This window comes from Poecilia mexicana, unplaced genomic scaffold (genome assembly GCF_051168715.1).
Source record: "Poecilia mexicana isolate PSO_F unplaced genomic scaffold, ASM5116871v1 scaffold_2, whole genome shotgun sequence".
Classification (NCBI taxonomy): domain Eukaryota; kingdom Metazoa; phylum Chordata; class Actinopteri; order Cyprinodontiformes; family Poeciliidae; genus Poecilia; species Poecilia mexicana.
Window position 1 is genome coordinate 42,818,147 of NW_028263371.1, and position 19,049 is coordinate 42,837,195.

Sequence of the window (19,049 nt, forward strand, 5' to 3'; positions counted from 1 at the left end):
ACTCTGCAGAGCCTCAAGCACTGGACACCTTCATCACGGAGAGGAAAATGATCACTGTCATCATCACTGACTTTTGAGCCGCATGAAGTTTTTTTTTTTTTTTTACAAGCCGAAACGGTCTATAAAAACAAACTCTGAGCTTCCTTCTGTGCAGGTAGTAAAGTGCTGGTGAAAGTTCAACTTTCTTGAAAGCTGTTGCTAACATTGCAGTTTTTAAATGCGAGCTGGCAGCATTGTGGGTAATGCAACGGAGAAAAAAAAAGTGAGATGCTCACATGACACCTGCTTTGGGTGCTTTATAACCGCGGTTAACTTCGGCAGCACTGTGTGCTGAAAGACGTTCAAGTAGAGGAGAACAAATGTAATAAAATAAAACAAATACTCACATATATCATGCTACATCCTAGAATGAGTACTTACCACCACCTGTGGCACTGAGTCCACCTCAGCCTCAGCTGGACTCTTGTACTGCTGTGGGCTCTCAATGACCAGTTCCTTCTTTGGAGCTTTACCAGCTTTCCCCTGCATTGTCAACAGCTCCGATGAAATATTCCTGACTTAGATCCCAAAAATAGGCTCTTTGTGAGCATATCAGTAAGCAAACAAAGTCACGTCTTGTTTGGATAAAAAAAAAAAAAAAGTTTGTAGTTCTTTTCAGACTCAAGCTCCAGCTCAGCTGAGACAACTCTGACTGGAAGCAGTTGACTCACACCCAGGCTGAGGAGATGGCCCCTCCTACACTCACCACTGTGCAGCCGGAGGGAGTTAAACACCCGCTCACCCACACATATATATACACACAAAGAAGATATCTGACCCCGAACAGTCCACCTGTACTGTGACAGAGAAAAATACAAAAAAACAACAAAAAAAACAAAAGAAATTCCTCAAGTATCACAGCCTGGTCATGCATGGAGCACCCACGCCTTATGAGACATAAGCATTTCCACAGGAACAAACTTAAGGAGACTGGGATCGCTACTATTAATCAAAGGCAGGTTTTTAATTTCATCCCTAAACCTCAAACGGATCAACTAATGAGACTTTGCCCATAAAACTCCTTGTACACCAAAAAAACAGAGGCCCCTTGCATTAAAGTAAAGGCTTTACCCTTGGCCTGGTTCTTCTGCATCCCAATAAAAGCAGATCACAGGTCTGAGGCCGGTTCCACCTTCAGGGTCCCACTTCTTGTTGATGCAACTGCTCGAGGGGCATTCCAACACAAAGCAGCCCCCGTCTAGCCAAGCAAGGAATGGGCCTGACTTCTTGATTCCTCCAGTAGGCCACTGCAGGGGAGGATGTTATCTTTTCACGCCCGTGTTTCAGCTCAAGGCGATGGGGAGGGCAGCTGTTCCACCTTCCCTCTGTCACATGTTCCCGCAGAGCCCCAAAGAGACGTTGACGAAAATGCCCCTATGAAGTAATTAATTATCTTTCACATTAAAATGAGCAAATAGAGACAATTAGGATAATTGTACATGACATAAAACAGGAACTGTATAGTCTGATTTAATGCTACCATGAAAAAACAAATGTTATGTCTTTCTATATTATGTGTACACATACATTTTTCTGCTTTGCTATCTTGTCTCAAGACAAGGAACTCGCGGAAACACATATAAACATAACCTAATAATCAAACTGACTTTCCGTTTCACCTCTTCTCATTCATACTAACTAACAAAAGATGTTGACATCAGTTTAGCTGTATAAAACTTGACATACTCTTCAGGGAGTCTAGGCCATTGTTTCTTGTTTCCCTGCAATGTGGAATATTTCTTGGTTTTGGTTTCACAATAACTGGTTTATTTTACGACAAAAACTGGGAGGAGAAGCAAAGAAATTACATTCATCAGGCCACATCATTTACAAAAACTGAACGATTATGTAATAGATGTACCGCATTAGATATTCATTGCAGTATTTACACATTACCAAGCAACTCGTCTTCTGTAGAATCAGCTAATTTTTTTTTTATTTCTACATTTTACGTCCTTCTGGTCCTATGATGTGTAAAATTAATTGGAAAGAGAGAAATAAACAAAATGCAAAGTGCTTTAATTTGTGTAATTAGTTAGATACTGTCCGCATAGATCAAACTGTGGGATGGGAGGATGGCTGGCCTTCTGGGTTACATAACAAGACCTTAGAGCCAAAGTAAAATAGGGTGTAACCTGGAATGTAACAACATAACCCACCCCACGGTATGCAGCTCCAAGATTCAGCATCATGCAGCTTGTTTACAAGTCCTCTTTCCAGACTGTATTAAGCTGAATAGGACAACAGCTAGTAATTGTTTCACATTTATACGCACCTACTCCAGTTTTCTTTCCAATCACAGATCTTTAAAAAAAATCAGACATGCTAATTCCGATTTCGGTCAATACAGATTTTTTTGTTTGTTATATAACTAATGCTGTGACATATCTGATAAATCAGCTGACTGATTTATTAGTATATCCCTAATTTTTACTTGAGGTTATTATATCATAAGAATCTCACACCAGCCCATTGCTACATAATACTACACTTACATTGCAACTCACACTTTTTCTTAAATAAATCACAACAATGAAATTGATATCATTATCAAAATGCAAAAAAAGAACTAAAACATGACTCAGACAATACCTTTCGCAATATTTAAACAACTTTTCTGGTCATTTGAGGCTTTTGAAAACAGAGTGCAAGAACTATTGCACAGTTTTCTTTCTCACCATAAGTGGTGAGCCATTGTAAATGTTGAAAGAGGTCAAAATATGAGGAAAATGGAGATAATTTTATAGAATATCAAGAGCCTCTGTCCCTTTAAACATTCCCATTCTGTATTGGGATCAAGAGTCTTCATCTGTGTCAATATTTGCTACTTGCCATGACACCACTTGTCTCTATTTAGTATATTGAAGTATCGACTGATGTTAGAGAATTACATTTCAGTGCTCCATGAGTTCTCTAATCTTTCCAGATGATTGTTAGCCACTAGTTTCACTTTCAGTTTCAAGTTTCCGACTTCACGCAGAGAGTTTATCCTAGTAAATGCAAATTTCATTTTCATAGTTTTGCTTGAGATTATTATTATTATTTTTTTTACTTTCTGATGAGGTATTAGAAATACAAATCAATTATTATGAAGGCTGAATGTGATAGGATGAGAAATGAACACTTTCATGCTGCTACACTTTCCTAAATGTTTTAAAAAGATGAGCTGGAGTTCTGAGTCTGAAAATGAGCAACATAGACACATACATACCACAAATGCCACTGTGTTGAACACTATTTGCTTATTAATAATTGTACTTTATCCTAACATTTGGGAAAAGGTGATTTCTTTAAAGTGGATCTCTACCCAGACACTGATCTTGTGAAACACTTCCCAAGTGTTCTCACAAGTGTGTTTTGTGTGTTGTGTTGATTATCTGTAAAATGCCCAACATTCAGAGATACCAAGGAGTAAACAAGCTGTGGAGGCTACATGTCTACAAAGAGATATGAACTCCTACTGTACTGTAATGTAAACAGGAAACTCTAGCTGAGGGCTAGATAAATGCTATCTTATCTATAATCTGCAAATGTTTTCTGCTTGATGTCATGCAAGTTTAGTCTAGGATCTTATCACGAAGCACATAAACTTGTTCTCATTTGGCACCTTAGTTTGGAAACTACATTTGTCCAGATTAGAGGTGGTGCCCCATCTGCATAGCTGACCTCACCGTATTTCTGCCTTTAGCTGCAAAGAGCCAGAGTTTGGCTTAAGCCTGTCCTCTATTGTCACAATGGCTTGAATTCCCAGAAATAATAACCTGCTGCAATCAGAAGGAATTAAAAAGACACACATTATGGTTTATATCCTTTCATAACAAGGCTTAGTGGATTACAAATGCCGTACAGCTACTGGAGTGACGCGTACGAATTATTTACTTTTTTCCATGCAAACAATAAGGAATAAAAGTTTAAAATCTGATACATACAAAGAGAAGAAAAAGAATGTACTCTGCATTGGATTCTTCTTATTTTTGAAATTGGATAGCTATGATCTACAATCACATAAACATATAAATAGTTTATCATAAAAATGACCTCTTGACTTTATTTCCCAGATTGAAACTATGTTAGCAGCAGATTATAAATGGGCTTTAAAAACAACTGCTACACAAACATCAACAGTGTGAATTGAAAGTGGTGTAGAACTGTAGAGCTTTAGCATCATGCAGTGTGACTAGTATGCAACTAGGAGCAAACTCAATAATATTCAGGCAGAGCAATGCCAACAGTAATGAGTTCACTCTCCTTCTGAAGAAACACACCTTCCACTCTGCAGTTCTGCTTCAAAATGTTCCACACTGCTGGCTCTGATCTGATTTTGATTGGAATATAGCGATAAAGTCTTAGTACAGCAGTTTTACTTTACCTTTTTGTCAATTGTGTTTTTTCGGCAAAGCTAAAACAGAGGTTTTATTAGAATAGAAGTTTGGAAACTTCTAATCTGAAAGAACTAACAGCTGCAAAATTTAATCACGCTGCATACTCTTAATAGAAGATACTTTCTTTTTTTTTGGAAATGCTTTCAAACAAGCCTGTTGTAAACTTTAAAATGAAGACAATAACTGAGGTCTGCAGAGCTTCAGATATAGAACATTTGGTTATTTGGTTTATCTGTGAGCATTACACTTTCACCCCCAGTCTAAAGTGAAATTAGTGGGATGGCTTAGCTGCACTGGAAAGATTAAAAACTTTAATATATATTACCTATATGGCACTTCAAACACCCTTGTTGATGCTTTACAATTTCATACATTATGCATTTAGTCTTCACTCACACTGGAAGCGTGGCTGCCATTCTGTCCCTCCCGACCAGCACAATCACACCAACATATTTATGGGGACGTCGGGTTAAGTGTCTTGCCCAAGAACATGACGCCAGTATGCACTCAGTCAGGCGTTTGAATCGGCGACACTCTGGTTGCGCAGTAAACGCCTAGTCCCTGCACCACTGAAATCTCTGTTTTCTTAATTTGAACCCTTTTACAAGAACTGTAAAACTCATTTAGTTTACATCATCACCACTTTAATAAGCTTTTAATAGAGTCTTAAATTGAGTGATTGATTAAGGAGGTCTAAATCTTATTTTTGGGTTGCTTCTGACCAGGAGACAGACAAGCTTGTCACAACATGACAGTTTTAACAAATATATATAAAAACATGTTTATAAAAGTTAGCTACATACATCAGGTTTAACAGTCAAACTCATGCATTCTCATTCTAAAGCCCAGTCACAAAAAAAAAAACAAGAAGTAAAAGAGGGAACATACGGTTAAAATGGCATTTAGGATTTGAATATTTTCCACAACACAATATACGATTAAACAAAGTCAGTTTTTCATAAATATTTCCCAATGCAAATTTTCTACATCTTTTTATTAAAGCTGCTCCGTGGTGAAAGGTGTCACACCGAGCACATTCTCTGCACACATTCAATCGATACAAAAGACTGTAAATACTGACGGAGGATTAACTCCTGCTGTCTGGATGATAAGACCGTCCCGGAGCCAAGGGAAGCAATCGTGCCCTTGACCTAATTCCCTGCCATCAGCCAGGCCACTGTCACTCAGCACTTTACATTCAATCTGATGAGCCCACGTCAAGAACAAGACATCAAACTCACACGCAATCGCACGCAGTAAAGTCAACACAAACAAGAGGGGAAAGACAAGCTGGTACGGAGCAGCAGAAGCTCTGCCAACCCTGCCGGTTCCCAGATGAAGAGCGGTGATTGATTTCCAGCAGACACAGAGCTTACTGTCCCCCTCTTTAACCTCCTCACTTGCGTCCCAGCCCTCAAGAGGCTTTAACCCATGCAACTCTTAACAGGAGGCAACACTCAGCCCTCCTACTGCCCTACTTTTTGTACACTTCACTCTACTGAATGCTTACTCACATGGAAACAAGGCTGCAAATAATGCAGCCATTACTCTGGCAAATGTGAAAGGTGATAGTGTAAGTGCATGGAAATATGCAATCCTATAAGCGTTTCCGGTTTCCTCTCTATATAGAAATAGGAAAAAAATAATAATCTAGTGAAGGTAGACGTTTTATACTTCTGAATCATTTCACTGTGCACTCTCATTCAGCATTTTGGCCGATCAAAAGCAAAGGAGTTTCAAAAATGTTGTCTTTCTTAACGTGAAATATATAGAATTTTCAATGAGAAAAACCCACTGTATTTAGTTAATATGAACCTAAATATATTTTATGAACCCACTTATACTACAGAAGATTTTTGTGCAAAATGAAAGTCCTTTTCCAGTCTTAATCATCATTTTTAAACATCATTATTTGAAATAACGATGCTTAAAATTGGCATTTAGATCCCGTATTTTTTACACTGAAACTAGGAATTAAAAACATGCACATAAAAAAAAAAATGACACTGGGTTATAACTGGTACCACATTCAATGAAGGCAGACCTTAAGTATTCTAGGTGTTGGTATGACACGCGACTCTCTCCGACTCAGCGCCCTCTCAGCCTCAGATGGCCCGGCAGGCTCGGCAGCTTCCTTGCAGATGTAGCCGCTGCAATTCCTCTCCAAGACAGTTCGCAGCCCGTCAAAAACAACGGCGCTGGTGGTGCACCCCATTCCTCCACATGCAAGCGGGCATCATTCAGGGGAGCCCGCTCATGACCCAGTTTCTCTTATCTTCCCCTGCTGCACTCTGGTCCATGATTCAGCTCAGACCCCCACGAATCCAGAGTTTGTTTTTTTTTTTTTTGGGGGGGGGGGGGTTCTTTTACAGGCGGACCCAAAGACAGTTTCCAGGCAGAGGAATCCAAAGAGGGTGAATTTATGCCCTCAAACAAGAGAAGAGTCCCATAAGGCTGTAATTGTGAGCTGCACCAGTGTGCGCACAGGAATACCTCAGTCAGCAGACGAGAAAGAGCGAGTGAGCAAGGCAGAGCAGAGAGTGAGGGATGAGGGGGGATGAAGGATGCTGCGAGAGCTCTGCTGCTGCTTCGACTGAGCTTCGCCGCAGTGTGTATGTGTGTGTGTGTGTGTGTGTGCGCATCTGTCTCACTCACTCAGTCACTTTCTTGCTGTGTACTGAATTTAAAAACAAATTTTCTCCTCTTTCTTATCTGCATTTTAATTCAGTGCATGCATTACATGTTTCCCCCATTGAATTTGATTTATTTAAGTAGCAAGATGAGTAATTGCGTGAAATATGGGTTGCACTGTATCGGAATGGTTCATATCCGGAGGGAGCGTCTGAGCCACGGTCAGGCAAACAGCAATATGGCTGAATGCTTTTTTAGTTCAAGCTGGGGGGAAAAAAAGGCAGAGCAACAGCAGAAAAAAAACTATGAATCACAATGGGGGGAAGACATGTAAAATGGAAGATTCTGTAGCAGATGTTTCAAAAATTATAGGAAAAGCAATTTTAATATAAGATCAAAACAAAACAAACGGGCAAAACTAAGTGCTCTGAAATGCCTAGTTCTGGTAGTGATCCAGCTCAAGCTCTACAGAAATGTCTGTTTCCAAAACAAGACCAGGACATGGGAGGATTTAAAGCTTTCAGGCCAAGACATAAAACGGGGAGAGTTGTGTTTTTTTTTGGGTTTTTTTTTTTTTTTTGCAAAAGATTAACTGCACTTGATCACAAGCTGCCAGCTCTGCCAAGCGCAGATACTGGGAGTGAAACAAAACTGAATCATGCTAAAGTTTTGGAAAACACCAAGATATGATTCACTCCTAGCAACAATCTTTGAGTGACACGTCTGTGGACCGCTAATGAGGAAAACAGAGGATATAAGCAGATGATGCTTTAAAAAGCTGGGAAATCTGAGTTTTTATTCCTGCGTTTAGGAAAAGGAGTCGACATACTGTGTGAGACCTGAGGTGATTCAGCTGTAAAAAGTTTGTCCAAAAAAAAAAAAAAAATCCTTGACAGCACAGCGCTGCTGGTGATCAAATTATTTACACCTCAATGTTATACGTTAGAAGGAGATTAGTCATTTCACTCCGCCATTGCATACCAACTGTTCTGAGAACAAAATGATATCGCCAACTGGGTTGATATCCTGGCATGTCAATGCATTTCATACCTTATCATAACATTTTATGAATAAAAGTTATTTTTAATAGTCTATGCAGGAGAGTGGTTTTTCTGCTCCAAAATATTAACCTGTATGACACTCAGGGTTATCTTGGTTTGGTCCAGTCTGATTTCTATCAGTCAGTTTGCCAAAATGGGTTCAGATAAAAGCTATGTATTACTCGCATATGAGATTTCAACACTTCTATCTCTAATTTGTTTATCTCCAAAATTCGACAAACAAATTAGCAAACACAAATGAAACGATTTGGCAGGATGAAAATGTTTTTTTTACAGGTACAAAATGCAAGGAGGAATGGCTGACATATCAAATTATGTGTACAAAATGGGGATAATAGTTGATAAATTTGTGAACTTGGCCAGCACAGAGAAAAGACAATGATGGGAAATGATGCACCTAAAGCAATATATTTTCCTATACATTTGAATTCAGGCATCTAATTTGGATCAGAACCCAAACCTACTGGATCAGGATCAGAGCATCTTCAAATTCTCTCTCTCTCTCTCTCTCTCTCTCTCTCTCTCTCTCTCTCTCTCTCTCTCTCTCTCTCTCTCTCTCTCTCTCTCTCTCTATATATATATATATATATATATATATATATATATATGGAAAGGTTTTGGTGCTGAAACCAAGCACAAAGCAAAGAAGCTCACAACATCCTCCTACAAAGAGGAAGACAGGGAAACAGGGTCACGTTCATCATGGTTTGTTTATCCCCTACTTTTCCTTCCTTTTTCTGTAAGCAGTCCTTGATGACCTCTTAAAAGAAAATGAAAACTGGCTCAAAAGAAAAGAAAAGAAAAGGATTGTCCGCAGCAAAGCTAGATAAAAACAATATGAATACATTTTTAAGGCTCACTGCTTCATTAAATATCTCTACTCTGATATTAACACATGCAGATAAATCTACCCAAACAAATCATCAAGAAAGACAGTTTGCTTGCACGCATTCCCTCATGCTGCTGCTGTGTTAATATTTCAGCACTGCTTGACATACTGAACTACATTTGAAAGAAAGAGGAGAACTGCAGAGAAAAGCTGCTGAGTCTGTGAATGAAGGAAGATTCAGCAATACTGAGGTGGGAGGGGAGGGGGGGGGGGGAACGAGGGCCAAGCCTTTGATTGCTCAGACGGAAGTGCATCTCTTATTTTAGCTTATCGGTTTTTTTCACATTGTAAATCCAGACTTCATCCTCTTGCCATTACAGAGAGGGATTTATAGGTTTAAATAGAATAACAAGTAATAATCTGCAGGAAAGCTGAAAAGTTATAAATCTCCTTTTTGGAAACTGCACAGATGAACAGTTTCTTTTTTTTTTTTTTTTTTTGCTAAATTTAAAGGATGTACAAATGAGTCCTAACTACTACTCAGTGCAGAGCGGCAACGTGCGTATGAGTGAGACGTTGGTCAGACCACAAGCAGACGTTGTCTGGAGTGACACAGCTGGCCATCATAAATCATCTTGCTTGGGGGCGCAGATTTATCATATGCCTGTAAGGACATGCCTTCACCAGTGTGTGTGGGCTTCCGGTGTTCATGCCATCCTGAACGGTATTTGTGGAATCTTTAAATATAACGTCCAAACAAAAGCTATCAAAAGGCACAAAGCCGCAATGAAACCTGGAAGAAGGCAAAAATCTTGAAATTTCCCCCCTCCAAAATTGTGTTGTTTTAAACATTTTGAAATAAGTGTGTTTAATATAGATTTTCACCATACTGGAAAACTGAAAAAGAAAAACAAACAAAAAAAAACTATATATATATATATATATATATATATATATATATATATATATATATATATATATATATATATATATATATATATATATATATATATATATATATATATATATATATATTAAATATATATATATAAAATAAACACTTTTGAAACATGTGAATTGTAATTTAAAAACTACATTTCCAGGTAAGGAATAAATTGGGACACTCCCACATTGCTAAATTACAAAAAGGCATATCACATCTGGTTCCCATGACTACAGCATTGTTACTAGGCATTATGAAGGAGGTTTGGCTTGTTTAACCCTCACATATTTAGTCTGCCCAGCTCCTGAAATCATAGTGAGATCGAATTTGGCAGTAATTTAAAACAACTGCCAACATACCAGGGTCTGGCTGTACATGCAAGTTGATCTTCAGAGAAGACAGCAAGATGTAAACCAAGTTTACACTCTAAAAATATCATCATAGGAACTACACCAGGCTTTTTCTATAGTTTATCTGAAAGTGTGCTTGTGCAATAAGAGATAAAATGTACAAGTTTAACTTTGATAGAAAGTGCCATGGTTTAGGGATGCTGTGCTGCAGCAGCACCTGACCAATCCACCACCACAGAACCCACCACGACTTCTACCATTTATCAGAGGAAGCTTGATGAAAATGTGAGACAATCTGTTAAGTATTAAAGTAAAAGTGGAAGTGGACATAGTAGCACAGCCACCAATTAAAGGCTTAGAACCACTAAGTTGAAAGAGATCTTGGTCTCACTGAGATACACTGTGCCAACTTGAAATTGTTTATAAATGCAAGAAATGTCTCAAACTTCTCTGCCTGCTAAACTAGTTTTAGTTAGTATTTTTGTTTAATAAGTAAAACAAGTTTCATTTTTGTTGCTTAGATTTATACAAGTCACTTTCTTTTTCAGAGGTAAATAAAACAAATTGCACATCACATATGAGCTAAAAATTTAATTGGATATTCTAATATTGAACAGTGGTCAACCAAAGGACTGAGATGAAAAATTACTGTAGCTGCTCTGCAAACCATCAACATGCATTTATTTGCCAGTTCTTGGGTTTAAATTATGTATCTTTTGTTTTATTTTAATTAAAATAAACAAAGAATTACTTTTGTACGGAATCTTAAGGTACAGTTGTATTGAATTATTAAATTTGAATGCAATCGCCGAGCCATGAGATGTGTTAATGATTTTTGCTCTTGCACCTCTGTGAAGTAGCTCCGTCCATCTGACTGTGACACAAATGCTGCCTCGGTGTAATCAATACTCCACCAGACTGAATACACTCCAGAGTACTTTCACACCTCTTTATTTGCATCTTGGACTGCGGTCAAGTTACAGTGGTCTCTAGTCCACAATTGGAGTCTTTTGGGCATTTCAAACCATGACACAGAGCCTCAACACACATGCATATAAAATAGCGTACAGAATATAAGCTTCAACCAGCTTGAATTTCCTATCACCATGCCAATGTTACTCCTGAATTTCCTCACTGAGGGAATATAATGGCCATTTCTGTTCAATTCTATTTTAAGTTTTCTTTTTGTTGGATTCATAAATACTAATTTTATCAAAATTATCTTCTGTGGTCAGTGCAATTAACAGTTGTACTAGAACTGTTTGCAGAAATAAATTCATTTTTCTGTCATTTTTTCAGAGTTAGAGAGAGAAAATCTGCATCAGCAAAATATTGAAGGTTCCGGGTTGGATGGCACTCATGCCGCCTTGGGCGGTTGCCCATGTCGCCCATAAAGAAACTGCCACTGCCTAAATGTGAGTGATGTTTAACACCTGGACATATCAGAGTTACAATTGAAGTGGAAATTACATCATCTACCTAAATAATGGCAAAACATTTTATTTATTTAATTTTATGAGGCCATTGTCTACTGTGTTAAATTAAATTACATGCAGACTGGGTGCTCCAGAGATCCAGATTTAAATTCTTTTGGTAGGAAGTCAAGAAAACTTCCTTTTCCTCACGGTGAAAAACAATGTATAAATATGAAGCTTGTAAACACATAATTGAACTGAAGACATTGCTGCTACTTTTGTCATAGGTGGATGTTGTGTTATGAGTTGATGGGCAATTTTGGCATGTAGCTTGAGCGCCATACTTTAGCTGCACTACATCACCACCTGGCGATGTTAGTAGGAGTTTGTCCCACAATTGTCGGGTTGCCAGTTTGATTCTCGCTCCACCCGCCTCTGTCGTTGCGTCCTTGGGCAAGATATTTGCCTGGTGGCACCGGTGCATGGCAGCCTCGCTTCCGTCAGACAGCCCCAGGGCAGTTGTGGCTAATATACAGCAGCTTGTGAATGTGTGAATGACTGAATATAGTGTAGAGCACTTTGGGGTCCTCTGGACAAGTACATTTACCATTTGTACTAATCAAGCTATATAAACAAAATATTTTTGGTAAATAGTTTCGTATGCAAAACCTATTTGAAAATGTCACCGTCTCATTCAAATCCAATTTACTTAAACATATTGGATTAGAGCGATGTTTCTTTCCTCCAGCTGAACTTTCATTGTGCCAACATGTGCACCATGTCAGAGACTCAACTGGCCAGTAGAAACTAAAAAAAGCTATTACAAGCTGTTATAGCAGCACAGCATTGGGTGGAGACGAGTTCCACACATCAAAGCTGCTGAGCGGAGTCAAGTTGAGCTTCCTGCTTCCCACTAAGCTTCTAAGTGTGCTAAGTGCACACAAAAAAAGGCAGAAATATCTCTGTGTGGTTCTAAGCAGGCAGAGGGGAGTTTAGAACGAGCTGGCATCTCATCTAACAAGCCTCTTTTGGAGTGAAGGTCAAGTCTACAGCTGGTCCTGTTTTTATGCCTCGTCTCTACAGGGAGGCGTGTGTTTTTGCTTTTTTTGTCCTGAGAGAAATCCCAACGAGGTGGACCGCAGAGACATCACCCACATAACCAGCAGGATAGGGCAGATCAAACAGAGCAAGTTACCAGCTGGAACCCTCCTGGGACTGCTAAACGGAAGTGGCTGTTTCCTGCTGATGTGTGAGTTAATCTTGTCAAAACAAAAACGCCTCTCTCTGCCTGCTGTCCTGCGAAAACCATCAGGATCCGTAACTACCGGAAGATTTTGTGGAAACCAACACAGATCACTTCTGAAGTTCAACAACTAAAGTGAAACAAGTTGAGTTTTAAAGCTGAAGTTTACAGGGAGGAGTGATGTTAACCAAAGAATTCAAGGAGGAAACATGGGAATCAGCTCCCAAAAGGTTTTTGTTGTGGATACAGTCCTGCAGCTACATATGTGGGTGGGCTGCAAAGATAGAGTTGGAATGTCAACAAACTAAATGCCTCACAATTTTTAAAATGCAAAGCACAGCGCCATGAAAGAATAATAACCTGCTTAGAGCCTACAACTGTTTCATCAACAGACCTTAATATCAGACAAAGATAATCTAAATACATAAAACAGATTTTAAACGATGATTTCATTCATTAAAGCATAAGATAACTGAAACGACATTAGACTTGTATAGCACTTTTCAACCCTCCAAGTTGTTTAGAGCGCAGGCAATAAGGCAATATACTTCTTAGCATTGAACTTGCACATTACATACGAGACAAGTAAATATTAGCAATTGGGTAAAATTTAAAACCTCAACAAAGTCCATCCCTCCAGGAAGTCAATGATTGGGTATTGAGCAATCATTTCTCAACAGCTAAGAGCCCAGACCCTCTGTATGAAGTAAAGTGCAGCGCTGGTTTTTGTTGGAGTACCAAAATTACTCCAACAACAGACTGATAACTTATTCAGGATGTCAAATCTGAACAGCCTCTAAAAGCCCAGCTGAACTCACTTGGACCAGTAAATGTTAATTTTATTTGCTTTAATAACACGAAAGAGAATGGGCAAATATGGCATCTCTGTAAGAGACTGAAGAAGAACGTTTAAGAAAGTGTGTCTAGTTCCATGTGTCCACCTCTGAATGCTGTTAATTGCCTAGTCAAAGCCTGGATTTAGGACATTTTAAGATGCTGTGAAGTGACGATAAAGAGGCAGTTCATGCTTGAAAACCCATAGGTGTGTGACTGTCACAAACAAAGAAATCAGAAGTGCTAATATTCACTTGTCTCGTATGTTACTGAGCTATACACATATTTTCCAGCTTCTAAAATACTTCAAGCAGCAGGACACACACACATCATTACCCGCTGCTTCTAGTAATAATTGAAGACAGTTTATTTTGACTGCTACAAAGAAAAATACCAAGTCTCTCTGCGACCTAGTTCATGCACAGGTTGCCCTTACCCTCCTAAAAAACAAACACAACACAGCCACATCCCCTTCCTTCGAGATAGTTTATTTACTCCCAGAGAAGAAAATGGCCCATTTTCCTGAGTAGCAGTGCTTCCTTTACTTTGTAGTGGAGCTACCAGGCGTGGAATGAGTACACACTGCAGCTAACACACACACACATACACACACACAAACCAAACATTTAAGTACAACCCACAATGCCAAGCATCTCTGCAAAGCATGCCAGCAGATCCATGCGTCTTGGTTCAGTTTGTTAATATATGGTAATCCTGCTGTGCGTTTCTGCAAATTTTACTGCAACACCAGCAGAAATGGTCTAAAGCAGTGCCAAGCCTCGAGGCATCAGAATTCACAGCATGAATATTCTCATTATATATCAATGCATAAAAAAACTGTTAGATTGTCAAATATATTAAGCACAGCTGCAATAAAACCTTTAAGAAAGCAGCAAAAGGCATGAAAACATGAAGCTACAAATAAAAAAATGTTTGATCATAGGTAATCATTTGTGCACTGAGACAAATGCGTTGAGAGAATATTGGGAGCTTGGTTTTGTTGTAAAAGAGACAAAACCTCAGAGCATTATGTTACTGCCACCCGAAGGAAAATCTATGGTACTACATGACAAGGCAAACATCCACAACTTTATTTCAACGTTCATTTTATACCATTCTTGATGTTTATTTCGGAACCACTGTTCCGTTGGACAGTTTAAACAAACTATTGTAAAACAGTCACAGATTAAAAACAAATTTCTTTAAAATGCACAAGAAAAATACAGGAGCCACCAATCAGAAACTGGAAGTAAGTTTAACATAAACATTGACTTATAGATAGATACTAATTAAGAGGGAGAGAGCCATCCATCAGAATCACCACCTTCATGCTAAACGTCTGGGTAAATGTTTTACATTCAGACTAGACAAACTTTAAGATATATTTGGCAACAATGACAAGATCAATATCTGGAGGAGTCAAGTCAAAGCTTTCAAAGCCAAGAACCATCTACCAAATGTGAAGCATTGTGGCAGCGTCATGCTACAGGGTTACTTGTACAGGTGGTTCTTTCAAAAACTGCTTTAATTCCTGAAGAATTATTTAACATCAACATCTAAAAGGCTGGAACTTGGGCACAGTTTGATGTTCCAACAATAAAACGATCTCAAACATGCCTCAAAACTAGTTTGGAAAGAATAAAATAGGCTAGCATGCAAGAAAAGTAAGGTTCATGCTAATATACCAACTAATTTAAATGACGTGCATTATTACTTATTAAAAGATTGGTCAAATGTCCAGCTAGAATTATGCCAGAACCAAACTGATGCAAAATCAAAAGATGCATTGAGAATGTCTTTATTATTTTTGACCCTTTGCGGATTGGAGAAAGTCCTCAAGAAGTTGTAAACATGCATTAATACTTAGGATGACTGGATATAAACACATAATTGGAACCATATGAAAAAGTTTGAATTTAAGTAGAAAACAAAATTAATGTTCTAAGTTTATGAGTGAGCAAAATATATATCTTCTTGAATATCTTCGTATGTTAATATTGCCTTTATTGTGTCAACATTTTGCCATATCAGCAAAAGGTTTTCAGAGAGAGGCCCGTGATCGCATTCTCTCAGGCTCTGACATGCAGGGTGGAAACTGAGGGCTTACTGCTGCTGAAACAAGCCCACACTGGCCTGGCATGAGGCCATCACTGGGAGGAAAAGCTGCACTCTGTCACACCTGCTGATCCAGCACTGAACCTCCCGTTGCATGGTACCACAATTTCTGATGTCATACATTTCCACAAAGGGACAAAGATTCATTGTATTGGTTGGGCGATAAATTTGGACGCCAACATATCTTATGAAACCGTCACTGCATTTCCTGCGGGTTTGCTCACAATTTCAATCTCAATCAGTGGGTCAAACTGCGTAGAACGTTAATCCAGCAAATCAAAACCCTTTATCAAAAAAGTAAAAATAAAAACTGACATATCTTTATCAATATTTTCCAAAATTATCTAAAATTATAGCCAATTTATCATTGTAGATTTGTTTGCAGCTTCATTGTTTTTAACTGTGGGATTCCCAAGTGCACATCAACACACTTTCAAAATGAACAAATGAACACCCATTTAGAAAGTTTCTTCTTGGTTACTGACGACTCCAGGATGTAGATCTGCCAATCTGCACCGAGGGGATAATGCGGGAGTTTTGGATCCATTAAGGATCAGTTAATCTCTGTTGACTCTTTGTTTGTAATCAGTGGAAATCGTCTTGACCCCTGGCTCAGTGAGTGCTGCTCACAATCAGGGGAAGCGTACAGTGTGGAAGAGGAGATGAGCGCATGTCCGTGCACCTGTACCAATTCAGATGTAATGCATTTAGCTGGAGTACAACACCACAAAGCTGAGAAGGAAAGAGCTACGCTGTCAAATCCTTCACTGACATAGAGTGTAAAAAGTTTTAAATTTGGAGCACAGAGAAGAAAAAAAAAAAGCAAAGGCTGATATCAATTCATCACACGTTTAAGACGTCTAGTGTCTCTTTGATAATCTCAGTAGAAGTCAGTCCAATCAGGCTGCAGGCTGCCTGTTTGTCTTTACTGCCTGACCCAAGCTGTGCCCCAGCAGCCCACACCCTTCCTGAGAAAGCAAATACATGCCATGGGAAACGGGGATTGTTCTTGGAAAGTCTGACAATGAATTTTGACCAAATGTTTTAACCCACGTTGTTTATTTGTGTAACATTCACGGCGACGGAGAACTCTCTCATGGCAGCCGTTTCATTTTTTATTTTTTTTGCTGCAGATTATTTATTCCCTTCTTGTTTTATTTTGTGAGGTTTAACCTCCTCCTCGGATCAGTTTAACTACACAACAAGTGGGGCGGCTGCTATAGCTACTAAGACGGATTTGACATTTTTTAGAGGATTAGGGGATTCACTGAAAGTGTTGAAACTAACATTGTTAGTTCAATGCCTCCTTCAGAATGAAAGATGGTTTGATTTTAATCATGAACAACCCGTGCTGTAGCCTGAATAAAGCAATCTGTTTAACATAGCAGTCTGTTGTTAAAGGATAAAGTTGTTGGTCTTTAAAAGGCTGAGCAGAGACTCTAAGAGAAGCTTAAGTCAGGTCAGGGATACTGAGCCGTTTATCTGCACGCCACCCAATATAAAGCCTGCATGTTCACATATCACTGCTCAGATTCCGGGGCCACTTTATTCTCCTTCACTAAAAACAAGTGTGATAGAAGCAGGCTTTCAGCTGTACAGCCACACAGCACAGCAGGACTTTACTTATCCATCAAAGCAAAGAGACACTGTGAAAACACATAGTGAAGACTTGGTTTGATCCAGCTTCCTGGTGCTAAGTCTCTGAAAATAAACAGGGACCAAAAGGCAAACAACTAACCGTTTTGTCTCTGTCTGCCGTATAACAAGCTCGAACAGAAAACCCAAACAGAGATAAAGAGGATAGCAAGTTTTTTTCTTTTCCCCTACTGTTCATGATGTTTATTTATTACATCCACAAGAACAGCCAGAGTCATTTGCAATAATTTGTCATGTTAAACAAAGGTCAGCGACGTTTTGTGACAGCAGCTTGAAAGATTTCAGTCAGGTTTAAACCTCTTCACAATAAGCTACACCTTTACATTATTTTTGATGATTCTTTAATAGGTGGAAAAATTAAGTTGATTTTTGTCATTCTTATGCTTTTAGACTTTTTAGCTTTTTTACACTGCCGATGACTATGACTTGATCTGCTACGTGGAGAATCGAATCAGCATTTAAGGTTCTGCAGTACCATGGTATAGGATTAAGCTTTGCTGTGCACCTTGGTTTTCTCTCCTGCTCTCCTCTCTTGTCAAGTACCTCAAAGCTCTAGTCTTGATCCCATATACTCTGCTAACTCTGCATGCTTCCCCTGAAAAGCTGGTTTGGATGCTGATGATGGAAACAAGTGGAGGGAAATCTCCACTTGTTTGAGAATAGTCTAGAACCCAGATGAGACCCAGACTATAACTTTGGGGATAGATGGTGTAGCAAGCAATAATGTGACTGAAGCAGTCTAGCAAACTGGGTAAATCCTTTCTTCAAATCACATATTTATCAAGCAAAAAAAAAAAAAAAGAGCACCGAAGAGGTATTTCCCCTCACTTTGATTCTTTTAATGAGATGTTAAATTACTGGTTCTATGTGAAAACCCTTTCCCCGTGAGTAAAAGCTCCAAATCCTTATCATACCTCCTGTTTGAATGAGCTTGGATTTTTTTTTTTCCTGCCTGTAGAAGCTTGGTTTATATGGAAATCAGAAGGTGAAATGCAAAACCTGCCAGGAAACTTCCCCTGTTTTGCCTCCACTCCCTTTAAAAAAAACAAAACAAAAAAACTCTCTTCTCTTTTCCTCTTGCCTACATTTTGTTAAAGAGTTAGGAATGTCAGGTATGCACCCAGGCTGGCGAAAAGTCATCATCCCCCTTGGCAGTAGCCGCGCCAAACACTGTGACTTTAAGAAAATTTGGAAACTGCTGTAAGGAAGGGCACAGTTTAATGAAACTGTCAGCACACAGAGTGAGTAAAAAGAAATAAATCAGCAGTACGAGGTTATCTTCAAGATGTGAATGTTTTCTTATTTACAACAACATAAAAGTTTCATCCTACCACTAATTTTTAGGGACTTGGGTGGAGTTAAATAAGTAGCAGGCACTTTCAAAGAAGCCCCAGATGGAAGATAACTTCATCAGTAACAGCTTTTGCTTTCATCTTTGCAGAGTGATAGCATTCAGCAGAGGAACAGGAATAGCAAGTAATTCCCCATGTAGTTCTCCAAAACATGCAGCGTCGCCGATAAATAAATGCCTCTACACAAAACGTTCTACTT

At 38.8% G+C, this 19,049-nt stretch overlaps 1 protein-coding gene across 3 annotated transcripts in view; it reads right to left on the reverse strand.

Moving 5' to 3' along the window:
• The window catches only part of LOC106926436 (dedicator of cytokinesis protein 9), a 90,194-nt gene that overhangs the window by 59,790 nt on the left and 11,355 nt on the right, over window positions 1–19,049 (reverse strand). Inside the window, exon 1 of one of the 3 annotated variants that reach the window (XM_088001123.1) lies at window positions 6,466–8,270. The exons of 1 other annotated variant lie outside the window; for it this stretch is intronic. In XM_088001123.1, coding sequence (XP_087857249.1) covers window positions 6,466–6,636 — 171 coding nt within the window. In that variant the 5' untranslated portion in view covers window positions 6,637–8,270. Of the gene's footprint in view, window positions 1–420; window positions 1,380–6,465; window positions 8,271–19,049 lie in introns of those variants that run through there. One more of the 3 variants, XM_015001367.2, reaches the window with a different exon arrangement.